Genomic DNA, 22,886 nt, shown 5'->3' on the forward strand with positions numbered 1-22,886 from the left:
AGAACCTGGAAAAGGATACTCACTTGGAAATATTTCTGAGAGAAAGTAAACTTAAAAAAAAAAAAAATCCAAAACCCAAACCTTATAAAGCACAGCCAGATGAGTTCCTCTTTTTTGCCTACAGAAGATTTACAACCTAGGGTGGTTTGCAGAATAGTAAGGGAAGCATGAGAACATTTGAAACACCAAGTAATTTGAAGCAGGGGGTGAATAGGAAATGTCTTAGCAAAAACAAGGGAACTAATTCTAGGTAACATAATCTAATTTAAGACTCCTAGCCTGTTCCTAGAATAAGAGATTAGAAGATTCTCTTATAGGATGATGATTAACCCCAAAGGTGCTGATATTTGAAGACTGCTCAAAAGAACAATCAGCTTGCCAGTTAAATCTCTAAAGCAGATCAGTCAAAAGCCTTGCTTATGAACACAGAATTTAACCTTGATTAATTTGATTAGCAAGACTCACCAGATATTTGAAAAAAAAAAAATTCAACATTAATACCAGAGGGACAGGTATGGCAGGGGAGAGAAAGGAGAAAAGAGGTACATGGGAAATGCATAAAGAAAACCTTGATAGAAAAAACAAACACCGAATAACACTGCATCCATAAAACAAGAACACTATGTTATAACAAAGGAACATTCAAAGAACAAAAAAGAAATTTCTGAAACTAAAAATCATTATCAGGAGGAAAACTAAAAAATTCACAAATACATGGAAACTTAACCAATAAAAATCAATGCATCAAGGAAGAAATTTCAAAGGTATTAAAAAATTCCTTTAGATTAAAATATAAATAAAAACCCAACATATCAAAACATACAGAACGAAATAAATAGATGGTAACAGTGACATTTATAAATATAAATGCCTACATTAAAAAATAAAGATCCCACTGGGCATAGTGGCACATGTCTGTAATCCCAGTGGCTAGGGAGGCACCAAGCAACTCAGTGAGACCCTGTCTCTAAATAAAATACAAAACAGGGCTGGGGATGTGGCTCAGTGGTTAATTAACACTGGATTCAATTCCCAGTACCCAAAAAATAAAGATCTCAAACCAGTATTGATGTTTGGACCTAAAATGTCCTCCAAAGTCTTAGGTGTTAAAGACTAGGTCACCAGCCTGTGACATTATTGAGTTGGAAACATTAGAAGGTGAAACCCACTGGAAGTAAGTTACATCACTGGGAATATGCCCTTGAAGGCATTCCCTGCCATTTCCTCTTTTTTTTTTTAATATTTTTTAGTTGTTGGTGGATCTTTATTTATTTTTGCGGCACTTAGAATCAAACCCAGTGCCTCACGAGACATGCCAGACAAGTGTTCCACCATTGAGCTATAATCCCAGACTCCTTCTCTTCTTTTTGTTTCCCAACCACCATGAGATCAGCAGCTTTGCTCCACCATGATTGTTCTTCCTCACTACAGACCCAAGAGGATAGGGCCAAGCAACTACCTTTATAAGTTTAATTTTTTTGTCACAGTAACAGAAAATCAACAGAGAGGAAATCCTCAATATGCTAAGAGTCAGACATGGAAAAATCCAGTTGTCATCACACATAAGGGGAATTTAATAGATATCTGGGTACCCATATTCATAGTAGCATTATTCACAATAACCAAAAGTAGAAACAAAATGTGTCCATCAATGTACAAATGGATAAGCAATATGTGGTATATACATTCACAAAAATATTATTCAACGTTAAATATGAATGAACCTTGAAAATCTGCTAAGGGAAAATACTCCAGACTTAAAAGAACAATTATTATATGAGGTATCTTAGAACACTCAAATTCATAAAATAGAAAGGTGGTTATTAGAAGCTGGGGGGGAAGGGAAATGGGAGTTATTTAATGGATGCGGAGTTTTAATGTGAAATAATGAAAGAGTTTTAGAGAAAGATAGTTTTTATGGCTGACCAACAATGTTAATGTACTTAATGCCACTGAATTGTATACTTAAAAATGGTTTAAATGTATGTTGTGTATGTTTTACTACATAGGAAGGGAAGGAAGAAGGAAATAAGGTTAGTTACTGGGCTATTATAATAGGGTATCAATTTCAAAATATTTGACAGAACTAGGTTGGCAAAAATAGTCACTCTGTTCAGATTTGTACTGCCCATGCTAAAAACACACTTCTTTCTCATGGTAACAATTCAATCCTAACTGGTTATCCTACAGATACAAATAAACAAGTATAAAATGATATATACAGATTTACATGTACACATAATCACACACTCAGGGTATTCACTGCATCACTGCTTTTAACTATTAAAAAACCTGAGAACAATCCAAAAGCCTATCACAGTAAGGGACTGACTAAGTAAAATATGGTACAATATAATATAATATAATGCTATGCACTAAAAACGAGACAACAAGAGAAAAAAAAAAGAGTACCACCATTTGAGTAGATGTAGATGGGCAGTAATGCATAAATCTACAGTTGTGAACGCACAGAAGACCTAGACTGACTAGTAAGATATTGGTAACAGTGATACCTCCAAGGAGGCTAGCTGAATGTTACTAAACATTGTGAAGGAATGACATCTACTTTTCAGTAAATAGCCTATAAATTTTGCAAATTCGAGGCCAGCCTCAGCAACATAGGAAGGCCCTAAACAATTTAACAAGACCCTGCCTCAAAAGTAAAAAAGGCTGGGCTGGGGTTGTAGCTCAGTGGTAGAGCACTTGTCTAGCATTCCTGAGGCACTGATTCTCAGCACCACACATAAATGAATAAATAAAAAATAAAGGACCATCAACAATTAAAAAAAAATTAAAGGATGGGGTTGACACAGTGGTAAGGTGTCCCTTGATTCAATCCCCAGTATGGAGACGGGGCAGCCATTTGTAAATGTTCTCATAAATAATCTTTCTTCCACATCACTCTTCTCAAGAGGGTGGGAGGGTAATTTGGTGCCTAAAAGCTCTTATCACTCACTTTCTTTTGAATTTCTTTTAAAAAATATACCACTATGGTAGAATTTTCCTTAGAATACTCTGTGAGATAAATCAAATAGTTTGGGAATCATAATATTAAAAAATGTTAATATTATGATTTTTTTTTGGGGGGGGACATACTGGGATAGAATCCAGGGGCTCTTTACCCCAGAGCTACATCCCCAAACTATGCCCCCATTTGTTTTTGGTTTTATTTTTGTTTTTGAGACAAGGTCTTACTAAGTTGCCCAAGCTGGTCTAGAACTTGTGACCCTCCTGACTTAGCCTTGAAATTCACTGGAATTATAGGGATGCACCATCATGCCCAAATGGCATATTTATTATTATTATTATTATTATTATTATTATTATTATTATTATTGCACTTCTCAGGACATTCAGTATGCAAATGTGCATCTGACTTTTCTAGTAGAAGGAAAACAGTATGTAGTGATCTACAAACTTCCTTGATTGTTTTATCAACTTTGCTTTAATTACCATTCATTCCTCTCAACCTTGACATCAAATCAGCTATCAAGTCCTATCAGGCTCTGATCTTCTCTTCTCTAAGCCTATAGTCATTACCCTAATTCATGATTCTTATCCTTTTATGTTCCCCTTTCCACTAAATATATATATATATATCCAAAACATATTAATACCTAATTTAACATTAAAAACAGCTTTAAAAGTTCTTGTTTTGGCAACACAACAATGAAATATTAAAAGATGGCAGAACAGGAGGAAACAAAGAACAAACACACAAGAAAAAAGAAAAAAATGCTAAACCTAAGTCTAAACACTGAAGACTACACTAAATATAAATGGTCAAAACACCAATTGAAAGAAATTATCAGAATGGATTAAAAAGGAAGTTTTTCTATACTATAAAAATATTAATTTAATTATTATATACTCAGCAAAAAAGTAAAAGGGATGGAAAAATATACACACCATGCATACACATATATGTACTTGACATTAAAAGATTTACAACACATGAAGTAAAAACTGATAGGAAAGAAGGGGAAAATGACCATAATTACAATCATATCTGGAGATTTCACTCTTTTCTCAATATTATCAGGCAAGTAAACAGGAATCTATAAGGATACAGAAGAACTGAACACCACCATCAACCAAATGGATATATATAACATTTATAGAAAGTTCTACTCAGTAACAGCAAAATACACATTCCTCTCAAGTGGTTCACATGGCAAGATGGACCATATCCTGGATCATAAATTTAAATATATTTTTAAAGAACTGAAAGCACACGTTATGTTCCTTGACCAAAATCAATTAAACTAAAAATTAGTAGCAAAAAAATCTGTAAACACTTAGAAATTAAACAATATTATCTTAACTAAGGATGGTAAACTTATTCCATAAACAGAAAGTAACTATTTTAGGTTTTATAGGCCATATATAGTCTCTATTACATTTTTTTCTCACAGCCCATTAAATGTTCTCTCCCCTCACACACCAAAAAAAAAAAAAGCTTGCATTTGTGTGTTTGTGTGTGTGCGCGCGCGCGCACACACACACACACCAACAATCAAAAGTTTAAAAACACCCAGGTAAGAGCCAGATGTGGCTGATTAATTATTTAGAATTGTTTGATCACCTTAATTCTAAATAATTAATGACAACAAAAAAGTCTCACAGGACATTGGTAAAATATATTAAACCGGGGCTAGGATTGTGGCTCAGCAGTAGAGTGCTCACCTAGAATATTCGAGGCCCTGGGTTCGATCCTCAGCACCAAAAATAAATAAATAAATAAATAAATAAAGGTGTTGTGTCCAACTACAATTGAAAAATAAATATTTTAAAAAATATATATTAAGCTGAAAATGATAATACAACATTACCAAAATGGTGTGCATACTGATTAAGCAATGCTTTAGAGTAAAGTTTATAGCACTAAAATACTGATACTAGAAACTACAAAAAAAAAAAAAAACGCATAAAGTAAACCCAGAACAAGTAGAAGGAAGAAAAGACATAATCAGTAAAACTACAGTTGAGTATTAAAAGATCAGCAAGATCAATAAACTTCTAGACTAAGACTTCGCAACCCTACCAGTATTGAAGCTTTGGGGATAGATAATTCTCTATTATGGGGGGCTGTCCTGTACACTAGGATGTTTAGCAACATTGCTGCCTTTTATCCACTAGATACTAAAAACACTTACCATCCCAGATATTATGAAAAGTCTCTCAATATAATGCTAAATGTCCCCTGTGAGGATGAAATGGACACCTGACCATTTGAAAACTGTTCTTGGTAAAGATTTTGAATTTGTTGTTAAAGTCTTTTGAAAAAAAAGAAATCTTCTGGTCCAGATGATTTTATTGGTTAATTCTACCAAACATTTAAAGAAGTAATACAAACTCTATTCTATATCTTCCAGAAAATTTAACTCATTTTATGAGTTAAACAAATTACTATCAAATCAAATCCAACCATATATGAAAATCATACCATGACCAAGTGTGGGTCACCCAGAGAGGGAAAATCATTGACTATAATTCACCACATTAACAGACTAAAGAAAAACTATAAGATCATATCAATAGATGCAGAAAAATCTGTTAATAATATTCAGTATTCCTGATTAAAAAAAAAGTTTACAAATTAGAAATGTCCTATATTTGGTAGAGGGAAATCATTTTAAAAAACTAGAATTACCACCACATTTAATAGTAAAAAACAAAATGATTTCTCTAGAAGATCAATCACAAGGCAAGGATGCCCACTTTTACTATTCCTACTCAATACTGTATTACAAGTCTATCTAGCACAGTAAGGCAAGAAAGAGAAATAAAGACATACATATTGAAAAAGAATAATAAAGTGGTCACTATTTATAAAATCATTTTTGACTATATAGAAAACCCAACAGAATCTATCCCTCAAAGGGGTACAGAACAAATGAGTTTGGCAAGGGTGCCAGATACAGGTTAATTTTAAATAAACATAATAAAAAGTGTAAATATGTCTGCACTTTAAAAAATCAAAAGAATGGGCTGGGGTTGTGGCTCAGTGGTAGAGTTTGCCTGGCAGGTATGAGGCAATTCAATTCTCAGCACTACACGTAAATAAATAAATAAATGTCCACTGAAAACTAAAAATAATCTTAAAAAAAAAAAGAAGTCCTAAATACAAAGTTATACTGCATGTACAGATTGAAAGACAAATACAGTTAAGATGCTAATTCTCCCTCAACTTATTAATGTATATATTTAGCACAATTCCAATCAAAATCCACCATAATTTTTTCATGGATATAAACATGTTAGAATAGCCAAAACAAACTTTGAAAAAAATAAATTATAGGACTCATATTACCCAAATTTAAGAAACATTATAAAGCTACTATAATCTAAACAAGGTGGTATTAGCAAAGGGACAGACACATAGATCAAAGAAACAAAATAAATGGTATACAAATCAAACCATACAAACATAATCAATTCGTTTACTTGTTAACAATTTTAGTCAGATATAATTCACATATCATACAATTCACCTATTTAAAATGTTAAATTCAACAGTTCTTAGTATATATATAGGGTTGTGCAACTATCACCCCACATCTATATTTACATTTTCATTATACCTTAAAAATCTCCATTCCCATTAGCAGTCTCCATTCTTCTCCACAATTCCTAAGCAACCACGAATCTATCTTGTATTTTATAAATTTGCCTATTCTAAACATCTCATGCAAATGGAATAATATACATGAACTTTTTAATGGGCTTCTTTTATTTACCATAATGTTTTTAATGGCACTTTTTTAAATTTTTATTTTGTGGTGCTGAAGATCCAACCCAGGGCCTTGTGCATTGGAGGCAAACTTCTAACAACTGAGCTATAATACCCCACCTCACCCCCAAGGCACTTTTTTTTTTATTAAACTGGTAAGATTCTATTTATGGATATATGGCATTTCATTTGTCTTTTCTATTCCAACCATCGCAGTGGGGTATCTCATGTGGTTTTGATTACCAATTCATTTTTAATAAAGGTGCAAAGTCAATTCAATGGAAAAAAAGATAGTATTTTCAACAGTGTTGTGGGCATTCACATGCATGAAAAATGAATCTTGACTTAAACCTCATACCTCATACAAAAATTAACATAAAATATGGGAGAAACTAACTACCTTTAGCAAAGAGTTCTTAGATATGCCACCAAATACATGATTCATAAAAGAAAAAAGTAATAAACTGAAACTTCAAAATTAAAAACTTATGCTCAAGAAAGAAAATGAAAAGATACAGCATGGAAAAAAAAATTTGCAAATCATATATTCAACAAAGGACTTATATCCAGAATATATAAAGAATTCTAAAAACTAACAGTAAGAAACCATAGCCCAATCTTGAAAACTGCAAAAGACATGAACAGAGGATACACATACAGCATGTAAGTGTGTGATTCAATGCTCAACATTATTAGGGAAATGCAAATTAAAAACTATTATGCACTATTCAAATGGCTAAGATTTTTTAAATGGACAATAACAAGTACCAGTAAGGATGTAAACCTACTAGAATTCTCATACATTACTATGGAGATGTAAAAATCACACAGCCACTTTGGAAAATAGTTTGGTAGATTTCTTAAAAACTAAACATATATTTACTTTATGATTTAGCAATCCCATTCACAGTATTTACCATCAACAATGAAAATTGATGTTCACACAAAAGCTTATACATGATGACAGCAGCTCTACTCATAACTGTCCCAAAATTGAAGCAATCCAAATGTCCTTTAACAGGTGAACAGAAAACCTGTGTGACACGTGCATGTAATGTATATTCATATAATGGGACACTACTCCACAATAAAAAGGAATGAACTTTTGAGCTGGGGTTGTGGCTCAGTGGTAGTACATGTAAGGCACTGGGTTCGATCCTTAGCACCCCATAAATAAATAAATAAATAAAATAAAAGTATTGTGTCCAACTACAACTAAAAAAAAAAAATTAAAAGGAACGAACTTTTGATACACAGAGCAATTTGGGTGAGGCATTACTAAGTGAAAGAATTCATTCTCCAAAGAGACTTTTGAATCCATTAACAACAATAGATGGAACAAACCTGTGGTTGTTAAGCCTTAGAAATGGAAGTAGGGTATAATCACAGATGGGCAACATGAGGGAATTTCTGGTGTGATCTGATGTTCTAACTGGTATAGCCTGATCTGTATCTGATTGTGGTGATAGTTAAACAAATCAGTATGTGTCATAACTCACAGAACATAATAGAGATCAATTTCATCATATGAGACTTTAAAAACTGTTTTAAAACTTTTTTAAAAAATGGTTATATTATTAAATGGCAAAATATAAGATATAAACACAAAGAGTAGGGACGCTGAACTTGCCTTCTTTCTCTTAAAAATCTGAATTTGTGTGGTGTTTTGAGAGCCCATGTCACCCAGGAAATGAATCACCCCTTTGTCTAGCATATTCAGACCACATAATCTTACCCATTCATTTATCAGTTAACAGCCTGGTTGGTTATCAGATCAAATGTCAGAGTATGGCTGCAGTACTTGTGTTCAAGTAACCCTTATTTTACCTAATACTGGCCCTAAAACAGAAGTGTAGTAATGCTGGCAATTTGGAAATGCCAACGGAAACATCATACACTTCCTTTAAAAATAAAGGTGAAAGTTCTCAACTTAAATAAGAGGGAAAAAAATAAAGTGTGCTTTGGTTCCCAACATCTAATTCGTAAAATTGTGGAGAAAAGAAATCCATGTTCAAATCACAAAAGTTACAATCACAGTGCATGAAAAGTGTTTAGTTAAGTCAGAAAAGGCACTAAATTATAAGATTCCATGGTTTCAGGCTTCTACTGGGAGTCTTGGACTATACCCTCATGGGTATGGAAACTATATACCTTTTCTTAATAAATATAAAGTACAAAAGCATACTTTTAATAATATTTTCTTGTTATTATAAAATTACATAAAAATGTGTGACTAAAACAACTTAGAATTTATTTGTCAAATTAATTCTAAGGCATATAAATATGTGTTCTAAAAATTATTTTAGATGGCTATTGATAAAAAGTCATCATGTTTGGTTAATTCCCAAAACCACATTTAACTATTGGAAAGTGATTTACTAAAAATGTTTCTCTACTCAAGAGCTCTATTCTATTGTATTAAAAGTCTTCCATTATTCATGTTTTAAGTTGTATATTATTCTAAAAGTTTCTTCACTAAAATTTGAAAATCAAAGTGAACAAACTTTAATAGGTTATGAACAGATTTCCTATCAACAGAACTGTTCTACTAAATAAAGCCTTGTCTATTAAGAAAGGTCTCTAAGAAAGAATTATGCCCACTATCTTTCTTCTAATATACATGACTTATTTTAATGTAGTAAAGCCAAAAGATTTATCATTGACAGAAATTATATATAGGCCTAACAATGAGATTCTGATTAGTGTCACAAAAGATCAAAATATATATCAAACTTATAGGAGTTGATTTGCAATTAGAGTCTCTAAATATAGTTCACAAAATTTCACAGACTAAATGAGTTCTCTAACTAGTACCCATCCATGTATAAGTGAAATAATTTCAGCTTTAGAAAACTCAGCTGTTTTTTTATCCAGTATGACCTCATTTATACAGAAGGATCCTCACAAAAATTTATTTTCAAACATACATTTAACTAGAAGGTTGAAAAGCAGGTAGGGGTAAAACCACACCATCAATTTAAATATGTTATTTTAGAAATAAGAACACAGACTAGAAATTAAATAAACCTAATTTTAAAATACAATGAAGCTAGATCCAAGCTAACTCATCTAATTACAAAATAGCGCATAGGTATTTATACCTCAACAAATACTATTGTAGATAAACAAACCTAAGGCTACCTTTATAAAATGAGGCAAGGAACTCAAGCCACTTGAAAAGGGTAAAGGATTAGGTGATAGTTCTTTTCCACACCTAGTCTTTTCTATAAGATGAAAATATGATTTCTTCCAAAACAAAAAGCATCTTTAAAGAATTGTCAACTTGTGTAAATAGACTTTCTCTTAGTTCACTAAGCAAAAAGTAAATTACTTCTAGGTACCAAGAATTAAAAGCAGAAGTAAATCTATGAAATCAACTAAAACAAACCAATTATAAAGAACAAAATTCTCCCAATTCTTATGCTTTCCCAACTTATGTCTACAAAACCATCTGTACTGACTTTTATACTTAGTAATTTCTGAAAACATGCCATTGTGGGTGATATTTCCAACCCAGACTGTTCCATTCTCCAGCTCATTCTCAAATGTTGGTTCAACTCAAACTACCTGCAAGTCAACAAAAATCACAAAAAGCCTAGACTACTAAGTCATGGAAGGTATTTGTGGCCACAATCCATCAGCTTTGCAATTTGTGAACCAATACATATACAACAAAGAAACAACATTTATAAGTGGTACCTACGTTCTTTCCGGTGTTCAACTAAACCTACAGCCTGCTTTGCTGAGCATTTTGCAAACCAGTTGTCCCCAAGTAAAACAGTGACTTCATTAGTATGAACAAGTTTTCCTGGCATGAAGGCAAAGGGGCCAAATGGTACCTATTGTTTAAAAAAGAAAAGAAAAAGGCAAAAGAATTAAAGCACTAAAACATACACTTTATGAAACACTTAGCATTAAGAGTCCTCAGTATTACTGAACTCTCTTTTTAACTATACACTGGGAGAAATAAAATGCCAACTTCACAGAAATTTAACATTTTATATTAAAACTTCACCAGGAAAATCTATAGAAAATTACTTTAAGCTAATAATCAATGTTAAAACAGGAATATAAATCCATACCATGTTTGCACATCACTCTTTAAACATTGCGCTTAGAGAAAGTGTGGCCTCTGAGCATTTATACTTTTCATTAATTCTTAAATCTACATGAAATTACTAAGAGTAACGAAATATTATCAATGAAGAATATTCTTGGTTTAAAAAAACCTGAAAATTATTTCCAATAAAGTCATTTTTGCAAAGCAAGGAGGAAAATAGCTTTAATGAATCTTCCTAGCTATATTACAAAATATTGGGGCTAGTATAACAAAAAACCTTCAAGAAACAGAGTACTCATATGGTAAAAGGTTCTAATCCAGGGCTCTCAACAGGTCACTATATCACTATTAGGATCATTAAAACAAAAATTATCAGCACCTTTTTTTAATGGAAAAAATCAATGTTCTAACATTTAATTCTATGAATTACAAAATATTACAGCCTATGTGATATTACTGTTGTAATTCCAGTTTTTTATGTAGTAAGTTTGCACAATAAATGTCAAATTCTGTGCTAATATTTATGTCACTATAATGAAATACATACACACACACACACACGAAAAAATTTACCAACTATTACTACAATTACTGTAATGTTATAAAGTATAACAAAACCTTCCTTGCAATGGTAGTTACCTCTGATACAGTCCATCAATTTGTCAATTTGTACACATACAGCAAAAAAAAAAAATCATATTTTACACAATTAATGTTTACAAGAAACAATGTATTGCTTTAAAAGAAACACACTAAACATACCATGATATTATAAGACAACTTATCAGGTAAAGTACTGAGTCTTTCTTGAAGGGCATTATAGTCATTATCTACCTTCTTCCTGTTGACAAAAAAGACCAAATACTAAATGAATGAACAGATTAACAATTTTTCCACTCTATGTATCATAAGACAAACTAATTAAAAACCTAATCTTACTCTATTTGTGTACAATGAATCATCTGTCATGTATAACTGATTAGAAAATAAATTTTAAAAAATTTTTTAAAACACCTAATTTTAGCCATTTACAGAGTAAACATTTTTTTTAATTTTTAGAAGTTTTTTTCTACGAAGTTTAGGAATAGCATTATCCCACCATATATTTATTAAAGAATTAAGATTCTCCAGGAATTTTGGCTTTTAGAAGTAGAATACTCACATCTTTACAATTAGTGTTTCCTAATGTAGAAGTCCACTCTGACTAAATAAAATGTAGAAATAAGGTGAAGAGGTGGGCTTCATGTTTGGAAGAAAACAGGGGCTCAAAGGGAAGAAAGAAATTTAATAAAGCTTTTGAGTGAATAAACACTGAGAAATGGAAATCATGAACTCAAATTTGATCAGATGCTTGGTCCTAAACTTTAGGCTGAAAAATGTGGTGTCGTCAACTCTTCAATTACTCATACTAATGTGATTAAGGTAAGAGAAAAATCAACCAAGGGGCAGAAGAAATTAGGCAAAGGTAATACAAAAAGCTTTTCAATTTGGCTTTGCAGTCTGTTTCATGTTTTATCAAAGCAGAAATACCAGCCGGGCATGGTGATCTACGCATGCTACTTGGGAGGCTGAAGCATGAGGATCACAAGTTTGAGGTCATCCTAGGCAATTTAGTAAGACTCTGTCAAAATTAAAAAAAAAAAAAAAGGTTTGGATGTAGCTCAGTAGTAGAGGGCTTGCTTAGCATGTCAGCGTGTACATCTCTAATACAGGGGTAGGGGTGAGAGGGACAGAGCTACCAAATACAATAATTTCAAAGAATCAAAAAATATAATTCTATCAGGGTCACATTTTCATGCTGTGGGCTCTACCCAGTTCTTAGACATGGAATACCAAGCACTAGCCTATGCTGAGATGCCCATTTTCAAACTACCTCTGGAGATTTGGTTTCCTAAGGGTTCCCTGTTAGGATGTAGGCTGCAAGCAAAACCAGGGCACTAACTTTTTTGTAAGCAAAAGGGTATTATCAATTCTAAAACGTTGCAAAAACTAACTCAGCAAATAACTTAAATGTACATGTAGATATAGTCAAATTAGGATAAATGCACCATAATTAATCACTCTATATAATCAAAATGTCTACACTATAAACATCATGGAACTGGTTTCAGTTTACTCCTTAGCTGCTCTATAGCAATAATAGAATAATTAATAAAAGTTACCTCATTTAGTCCTAAGATCTCAGGAATTTCACATATGTTACCTCATTTAGTCCTAAGATCTCAGGAATTTCACATATATATCGATATTTATCCTGAAAGTATTCTTATAGTAAATGTCACTTACCATTTTTCTGTTACAGAAGAAAAAGTAGAAGAAAAATGGAGATAAACAGATCTCCTACCCAACAGTGAGATGAGTACTGATTCTAACCTAGGTCTTTTGACCTGTATTCTCGTTGTTGTTTTCTTTTTAGATATACATGACATAGACTTCATTTTGACATAATAAAAAAAACATGGACTGTATCTTGTTCAAATTTAGTCCCCAGTACCTCTCCTTTCGCTTCCCTTCCCCTACCCCCTGCTTCCTTTTCTCTATTGATTCTTGTCATTTACCTAGTTATTTTTTTTATTAATTTTTTATGGATAGCCACAATGGTGAGGTTTTCTGTGGTATATTTATATTTGCATAAAAGTTATGTCTTCATTCCACTGCCTTTCCTTCTCCCATCCCCCTTTACTTCACCCTTCATTTCCCTTTGTCTATTCCACTGAACTTCTATTTGCACCCCACACCCTTATTGTGGATTAGCTTCCATATTTCAGAGGAAAAAATTTGACCTTTGGTTTTGGGGGACTAGCTTATTTCACTTAGCATGACAGTCTTCGGATCCATCATTTACTGGCAAATGTCGTAAAGTCATTCTTTATGGCTGAGTAATAATCCACTGTGTATATACACCAAATTTTCTTTATCCTGACCTGTATTCTTTCAAGCAAACATTTTTCACTTTTCTGGTATTCAAAAGTGCTTTTTATAAACTTTCCTCACAAATCCTTTTCTATTAATAAACATAAAATGCCTTTTATGAGTTGGGGATATAGCTCAGTTGGTAGAGTACTTGCCATGCCTGCACAAGGCCATGGGTTCAATCCCCAGCATACAACACACACACACACACACACACACACACACACACACACACACACAGGCTTTTATTATATTTAAGGCAAAACTTAACCTTCCAAATAAAATGTTATAAGGATAAAATGGAAAGAAAACCCTTTATGCACAGAATTATGAACCAGAAAAAGCATAACTCTGAAGTCAGACCACAGAATAAATCCCAGCTCTACTACTTAACACACACATGCAAATTAATCTTAGTCTTAATTATCTTCAGTGGTAAAATTGGAATGATAACTATCTCATAGGTTCCAGATAATTAAATATAAAAGATGTAACTCCTACATGTTTTTCCATGAATCAAAAAAAAAAAAAAAACACCCACCAACCCTAAAATGTACAGGAAAGACTATTATCTACTAAAATTAAGAGTCCACTAAGTAAATTCTTTTAAATGGATAGTCGGACTTATTGAAAGACAGTAGAGCAAATGTAACCATTCAGGGGCTTTGAAAACAGGGTTAGTGTAAGCAATAAATAGGATAATGCCTATAAAGAACAGATTTGATACAGTGCCTACACATAAGCATTCATTATTAAATCTATGGAATACTAACAATTTATATATTTGAGGTAAATAAGTTAATTATACATCAACTATCTAAATGTTTCTGTGATTAAGTGGTATTAAAGTTAACATTCAATATGTCTTACATAGGCAAATATAACTAGAAAAATGGACTTTAAAAAAAATCTCCTTCATACATTAAGAGAAGAGTAGATTTAACTTAAGGTAATACCAAAGATCAATGTCAGTATTCCAAATCAAGTATATTCAGTTTTAAGTTCATCATTAATAATCCTCCTAGAATAAAAATGTGGTCAAATTGTAAAACAGTTAAAGACTGGAGCTGCTATTTCTAAGTTTTGAATTATTTTCTAAAAATAAAAAAAGGAAGGTAATATAAAATGCAACCCATGAAAATTCCTTTTTGAAGGGAGACCAGCAGAAGGCAAGCAGTGTTTCTGGAATAAATTATGGCCTGGGAAACTCTCTGAAGGCCATCGTACTTGTCAAAATGTCCATGACCAAGTGCTTAATCAAAGGGTCTTCTCCAATAGTTCCTCTAATATTTAGGGCTTAAATAAACCCATTAAAGATCACAAAGGCAACAGGAAATTCAAGTTATTTTAGAACCAATGCTGAGTGCTGCACGGGGTAAATAGGAGATCTTTATATGTACCAGAATTTTAACATAAATTTTCTACATTATTACTTGGAAGCAAAATTAAATTTTGGACATTATGGTCATATTAAAATGTAGTCAAAGAGGTAATTACTTTTTTTAAAAATTCAAATTGGGAACAAAACACAGCTACAGTTAGGATAACCATCTCAAGTCTACTTACTTATATGTATAGACCCGTTTGTTTCACTTTACCATATTTGATCCTTAGAGTTTAAGATAAGCTTTCAATTCCTAATTTAAAATTTTATTCAATAAATAAAGTTTAAGTTGTACCAGATAACCTCATGCAACTTTCCCTATAGAAAACAATAACTAAAACATCTGTATGAGGCATACAAAAACTTGTAAAGTATCCTTTGAATGTTGCTACTCATGTCTACATGTCTCTGAGAGGCATTTTTGTTTTAAATAGAAGTAGCGATGACTATAAATTAACCTTAACCTTAAAGGATTAGGAATGAGACAGATTGCATGTGAAACACTTAATTTTCATAATTTTGGGGGAAAAGTATGAGAGAGCAAGTTAAATGAGGTGTATGCACAAGTATTTAAAGATGAAATATACTGATGTCCATACTTTTCTATATGCTTGTGTTTTTTTTCACTTTCGGTATGTGTGAAGATTTATATAATATTCAGAAGCGGGCAGAGAAATATGAAAAGAACTCCATATTTTTAATCCTTCTCTTATAAAATCTTTGTAAAGGAAAAAATAAGTTCTATATTTCTTATTTTAGACAAGTAATAGACTCCAGTCTCCATCTTTAAATCACGAAAAAAGGAAGATAAAACAATAAGACATTGCTAAAACATCTAACATCAAAACCCTTTTTCCTTCTCAGAAGTAGTCTCACATCATTCTCTACCTTTACCTAACATGCTAAATAAATAAAGAACCAGAAGTGCTGAAATGGGAAACAAAGAGAAAGGCTTTTATATTGCCATTACTATCTGAGTTTATCTGGGACAAAGACTTAATTTTTTTTAATTTAAGAAATGATGAAATCCAAAGATTTTTGACACCACCTATTGAATACCTCCTCTATAACTAAGCCTTATGCCATGTACTGCAGGGATCAAATATAACATGCATGTTTTTTCTGTTTGTTTGTTTTGTTTTTAATTTGCAATCCACTGGCTTGAAGAATTCCTGTGTTTTCACCTTTAAAATTAAGAAAATGAAGGAATATTAAATTCAGCCATGGGTTATTTGCATATAGAAAGATATTCTCTCAATACTAAAGCAAAGAATAATAATTTTTTTTCAAAGTAGCTTCTTAATCTAAAGAAAGTGTTCAAGTTAAATTAAAAAATAAAAACATTCCTGAAAGACGAACTTTCTACAGTTTTATGGGGAAAGGAATGCTCATTAAAAATTTAAATGTATTTACTGTATGAAATCAAAAGCAATAATCTTCTTTCTAAATGATCATGACAAAATATTTTTTAACTTCAATCAATGAAATAAGGGGACAAACACTTAATTTTTAATGTATATAAAATCCAAACAATATGATGGCATATTCCTTTTTTACAACTCTAGTATACCAAGGAACTTATATAATCAGAAGATGCTAATAAAATAATCCATCATGCTCTTTATAAATTATGAGTTATAAGAAAATATTAGAAATAACCTATAGATAAAAAGATTAGAAAATATCATTAGAAATAACCTATAGATAAAAAGATTGGCCTAAATAAAAACACTTACAATTTTTTAAGTCAACTGAACAAATTATTCAAAGAAACAGATGAAGCTAGCATTCCATCTGATTTCTTCAATTAAACTTTTTAACAGTAAGAGTGCAAAGGATAAACATAGTAAGGGGAATTTGTTTTAGGGAGCTCTTCAACTATAAACATGTGACTTAAGACCTGTCAGTTATTATAGCATCTTTTTATTCATTCGTAACTTATCTTTTCCTCTAGAATAAAATGACATGGGAATTCAAAATAAAAAAGCTTAACTATTACATAAAAACACATTAGTCAAACTCTGAAAGAAATAACTCCAAAGTGCCTAATTCAGTTAACTTTACATGAACTTACAGATAATTTTATCTCCTTTTTATTTCCACAACTGATAAATATTCCTGTTATAAATTAAAAGGATAAATCTTTTAGAAAAACTGATGAGTTTATAACATACTTAAGCTTTGATTATTCATGCCAGTTTTTACTTAAATCGTACCATAATCCTTAGGTTTTGAGACTTCAATTTAGATTTTATACTTTATTTCTAAAGTATATTGTAGAAAAAGTAAACTTTTTGTGTTTTCTTAGAGTTGTGATTTTGGTCACAGAACCCTACAAGAAACTGAGAAAAGGACCCATATGTTCCATATAGTTTCAACAAGTGGCTTCTTACAGAATTCTCCAGGTTAATAGTGGTTTTATAAGAGTGAAAAACAGGAATCCTGGTTCTGAAGCCACCAAATATTTAAAATCCTCAAAATTATCTTTAACTCAACTGACTTAAAAAATGAACAAAATGATGGGAAAACCCTCACCAATTTGGTCATAAATTCAATATGAATTAGCAAAAAGTAACTCAATTCATTTTGCATAGATCCTACATTTTTCTAAGTCATACACTGATACTCACTCGCATCCATCTTTAGTATTAGAACTAGGACTTTTCAATCTCAAAACAAGCATGAGCACTCACCTCTCAAACACTGCAATTCTTGCAATATTTACACCTTCATCCATACACAGCACCCTTTGTGCTTGAAAGCGTTATTTCATGTTGCTCTTATTTTTCAAAAATGAATGGGAAAAACTCAAGGTGCAGGTAGTATAGTTTTCAGACAATAAAGTTCAGAAAAAAATGAAAACTCATAAGTTGTATCAGAAGCCAAATCCTTAGCCTCAATCAAATATTCACTGGACTTAAGATGATCATGAGAAACTGAACCAAACAAAGCACATTGTTACTAGACATAGATCATCATCAAAGATTATACTCCACCTAATAAGTTGTAAATTTAGAGGGCTTTTTAATAACAGTTTAAAGTCTTGGAGGGGGGTAGAATTCCCCGATTAATATGTAAGTTTGCCTTTTATTTTCAGAAATGCATTAAGTATTAGTTTGGCTGCTTCCAAAAACCTGACATAAAGGCTTAGGGACTCCTAGAAGTAATAACTTCTAATTTTAAGTTAAAAATCATTAGGTCTTTAAATCAAGGAGGGAAATATTATAGTTTGGCCTTAGTGACACAAATATATACAAAGAACTAACAAGCTAAAGGTAATAAAACATTAAAAAACAAAGGGAGAGAACTGGCTTCTCTTCAAAATTGAGTAAATTTACCTTTTTCCTTTTCTTATTTCAATCTTTCTATAATTGAGCATGTATTCGTTTCCCACTCAGAATAAAAATCTTAAAACCTAATTCAGATTTTGTTTCAAAACTCATCCTTAAAACTATTCAACTCGATTTTTTTGTCACTTTTAACATACCTTTGCAAACCATGTACTAAAAGCCCACACAATTAAACAAACAAAAAAATACAAGAATTTGAAGAATGACAGAGAAGAGAGATTTGGGTATGAATCCTCCCAGTTGCCCCTAAGACTTTCATCAATAAGTGTAGAAATTCCAACAACAACAACAAAAGTGTGTGATATCTCCAGAAAGAAGGGGAAGAAAAAAAAGTACAAACAGAAGGCCTTATCCAAACACTAATTAAAAACTTTGTAGTCAAAAACTAAAACATAATTTTCAAATTTACCTCACACTGAAGAATGTAGCCATTATCATAAGTACTTTTTTAAAGTTTTAAAAACATGCAGATCAATTATTCAGATTATACATAAGAAAGTAAATTTTATATATGCATACCTGTTTTAGGTATTCATGAGAAATAGACTATAAACCATAGTACTGTAAGAGTTTGGTGCTTTTGAGAGTCATTTTCCCTCAAACATATATTTCTCCCCGCCCCCACCTTTTGCATGCATGCTCAAATACATGTATACATCCTAGCTAACAAATAGGAAAAAGGAATTCCAAAAAGAGCAATCTCAGACCTTCACTTGACTCTAACTATTCAGGTGTGTCTCTTGGATATTTCCCACTATAGACACAGACTGTAAACTCGAGTAAACTGATTATTACTCTTCTTCTCAAAATTATATTTTCTGTCCAGGTTCCTTCAGAAAATAATAAATGTCAAGTATATGGTTTATGATCCCTCTCTAAAAACTCACATGAAGTGTTTCTGAATTTTTATGTCTCAATTTAAAGCTACTCTTTCCAAAATTAAGCACTTGTAAAAAATAAAATACTTTTCTATATTTTAAGTTTGTTTCACGTAATTTCATAGATATCTTTACTACTTAAAATCATTTTAGGATGATTTAAAGGAAGCAAGACAGTTCTACAACTTACATACATACAACTTATGATTATAAACAATATCTAAATATAGATGATTTGAATATGCCCAGTATCACAAATATCAAATACCAAATATCACTATTTCATTTAATATCCAGAAGTCAACACACAGTAAAGAGACTTCTTTCCTGTGGGACATATTCAAAAGAAATCATCTGTAGTGCATTAAAAGTGACCATAAATTCTTTGTTACTACTCCTATTGACAGGTGGAGATTATTTTCCCACATTGTGCACATGTGTGTGCATGCGTGTGTATGTGTATGTGGTTTTTGTGTTTTGTTTTGTTTTGTACTGGGGATTGAAGCCAGGGGCATTCTACCACTGATCTACATCCCCAACCCTTTTTTTTTTTTTTTTTTAAGAAAGTGTCACACTAAGTAGCTTACTTAAGGCCTCACTAAATTGCTGAGGCTGGCCTTGAAACATGCAATCCTCTTGTCTCAGCCTCCTGAGTCACTGGAGTTACATGTGTGGGCCCACTGTGCCAAGTTTGGACTGGCTTTTAAGTCTCTTAGACCAATACAATGTAGTCTTGCAGCTTCCATTCTTGCTGTCCTGAGATCACCATGAAAAGTGAGCTGGATAAACAGCACAAAGACAGATAGGCTCAGCTAATACCCAGCATTAGCCACAGACTTGGGAGTAAGGCCATTTTTAACAACCCTGATGATCCAGCTACCAAATGGCTACAGCCAAATAAGTGAGCCTAGACAACACTACCAGAAAAGGAACACAGGTAAGCCCAGCTCAATGCACAACACAGCATCAGGCACAAATAAAGTTTTTTTTTTTTTAAAGACACTATATACTTACAATGATATGACCATTATTTATTAAGAAAAAAATTATTACCAAATTATATTTGGTGACCCTTAAAAGTTTGACACATGACACAATGAACTTTATGTGACTAGAAAGTTAATTATCTGAGGACAATCTCCAATATACAGCATCAAATGAACAGTACACAGTCCAATTTCATTTTTGTCCGAAAGGATGGGAATAAATAAACCTAAACATGTGGATGAATACACACACATATATACCTACCGTATGCAAACAATTTCTGAAAAGATTCATGATAAACTTGTAAAAAATGGTTGTTTCCAGAAAAGGAAAATGAGAACTGAACGTAGAAAGAAACCATATCATTTGCACCCTTTTATGCCTTTTTTTTAATACCTTTATTTTGTTTATTTATTTTATGTGGTGCTGAGGATCGAACCCAATGCCTCACACGTGCTAGGAAGTTCTCTACCACTGAGCCACAACCGCAGCACCCCCCCTTTTTTTAAAGATATATAATTATTTATTAACAGAAAAGGCCTACAGACTCACTTCTTCTTGGACACAACCTACGGTGTCGGCCATGTGACCAGTTGTGTTAGTCTGCTGGCCTTGGATACAAAGTCCCAAAATTGGCATAGCCCCCTATGGGTCCTAATCTTCCTCAGTTGCTCCAAGTCCTGCTGGGGCTTACTATCGAGACCATTGGCCAGAACCTGGTTGAATTTTCCATTCTTTACAACCTTCTGTCTGTTCAAGAACCAGTCTAGGATTTTGTACTGTCATGGATTATACATAATAGTGATCACACGTTCAACCTCACCAACAATGAATTCTCCAGCCTCTTGGTGAGGTCAGTGTCTGTTTTCCTCAACACCATATGAGCATATCTTCGTTCCACGCCCTTAATGACAGAAGGCTATTTCCTGCTGCCCATCAATGTTTATGTTGCGTACTGGCAAACTGTGCTGGAACTTCTCAGGAATCACTAGAGACACGGTAGCAGCAGAGCTGCAGAGTGTAGGCCTCCTGTGGAAGTTTAAATTTTGAAATACAAAAGTATTGCCTAATTTTTTTAAATTTGCTTAACTCTTACATTAATATACAATCATTTTTTAAGTTTTTTAATATTTTTTTAGTTGTTGATGGATCTTTATTTATTTATATGCAGTACTGAGAATCAACCCAGCACCTCACACATGCCAGGCAAGTACTCTACCTCTGAGCTACAACCCCAGCCCAGTCATTTTTATCTCTTAAATATAATGCTAAAGTATTTCCAAACAGAATACTAATTAGATTCATTTCAAAATAACTGGAAGTGGATGTTAGATAGGACAGGATGTTAAATGAAAGTCCAGAAAAAAACATGAGTTGACAATTATTGAAGTTGAGAATCACTCTGTCACCTTTTGTTTGAAATTTTTCATAACAAAAAAGTTACTTAAAAATATTCATATAATGTTGTAACAATAATGCTCAGAAAGTCAATTCCATACCATGACAAAAAGTAACAAGCATAAATATAAAATATTCATGAATATTTACAAAACATACGCATTTTTGTTTATGTATGTGTTATTAATAATACCTGAGGGCTGGGGTTGTGGCTCAGTGGCAGAATGCTTGCCTCACACATCTCAGGCACTGAGTTCAATCCTCAGCACCACATAAAAGTAAATAAAATAAAGATATTGTGTATAACTAAAAAAATTTTTTTTTAATAATAATAATAATACTTGAATGCCAGGCTGGGTAGTTTCTAGATATCACCTCATTTGATGTTCACTACAACCCTGTGAGTTACATGGTATCATCATTTTACAAGGAAAATAAAACACTTGGTATAAATGCCCAAGGTTACAAAGTTAATAAATGAGAGAATTCAAATGTAATATATATCTTTAAGACATTAAAAATGACTATACATTAAGATTTAACCAAAAAAATTTTAATTAGGCAATACATTTCTTTCAAAATTTAAGATATATAAAAGGGTACAAATGATACATGGTTTCTTCTTACATATGTTCAGTTCCCATTGACTTGAAATCCCATGTTCTTTGAGAAAGAATTAAAAATTAAAAATAATCCACAAACAGAATAATCAACCACCAGTGAACAAACAATGGGATACACACTCACATTTTAATGAGAAAATGTGTTTAGATTTTACTATACCTTATCTGAGTTAAGGGGAAAAAATTTTATAAGAACCAGTATTAAGTATTAGCTCTAAAATAGTGTTGAACAAATTCTCATCTGTTAAGCTCAAAAACTTCCTTTTAATCTGTTATTATCAAATAAACAAATACTATAAATTTCTTGGTTCACTACCATTTTAGAATTTGATTTAATTTTATGGAAGAGATTTTTCTGGGCAGGTCCTGTGGTCCTAGACCATTTTCACTCATACTTTTCTATAAATACTTTTACTTCCTATTATATGTTTTTTAAAAAAAAAATCAAAATTATTTCTGAAGCCTAGATTATACATTACTTGTCCCTTAAATAAAAGAATCCTTTAAAATTGTACAAACAAGCATATACACCACTAGCAAAAGAATGGATTTTTTATTTC

General features: G+C 32.1%; 1 protein-coding gene and 1 pseudogene across 3 annotated transcripts in view; both read right to left on the reverse strand.

Moving 5' to 3' along the window:
* The window catches only part of Uri1 (URI1 prefoldin like chaperone), a 66,237-nt gene that overhangs the window by 14,799 nt on the left and 28,552 nt on the right, over positions 1–22,886 (reverse strand). Inside the window, exons 3-4 of one of the 2 annotated variants that reach the window (XM_078032230.1) lie at positions 11,556–11,634; positions 10,437–10,572 (exon numbers count right to left, since the gene is read on the reverse strand). In XM_078032230.1, coding sequence (XP_077888356.1) covers positions 10,437–10,572; positions 11,556–11,634 — 215 coding nt within the window. The remainder of the gene's footprint in view (positions 1–10,436; positions 10,573–11,555; positions 11,635–22,886) is intronic. The other variant, XM_078032231.1, reaches the window with a different exon arrangement.
* On the reverse strand, positions 11,553–21,390 carry LOC120888060 (small ribosomal subunit protein uS13 pseudogene; annotated as a pseudogene). The gene is made up of 2 exons (XR_013430824.1): positions 19,906–21,390; positions 11,553–11,634 (listed from the first exon to the last, which is right to left on the reverse strand). The product of XR_013430824.1 is annotated as a small ribosomal subunit protein uS13 pseudogene (transcript).

The sequence above is a fragment of the Ictidomys tridecemlineatus genome, chromosome 15 (assembly GCF_052094955.1).
Source record: "Ictidomys tridecemlineatus isolate mIctTri1 chromosome 15, mIctTri1.hap1, whole genome shotgun sequence".
Taxonomy (NCBI): domain Eukaryota; kingdom Metazoa; phylum Chordata; class Mammalia; order Rodentia; family Sciuridae; genus Ictidomys; species Ictidomys tridecemlineatus.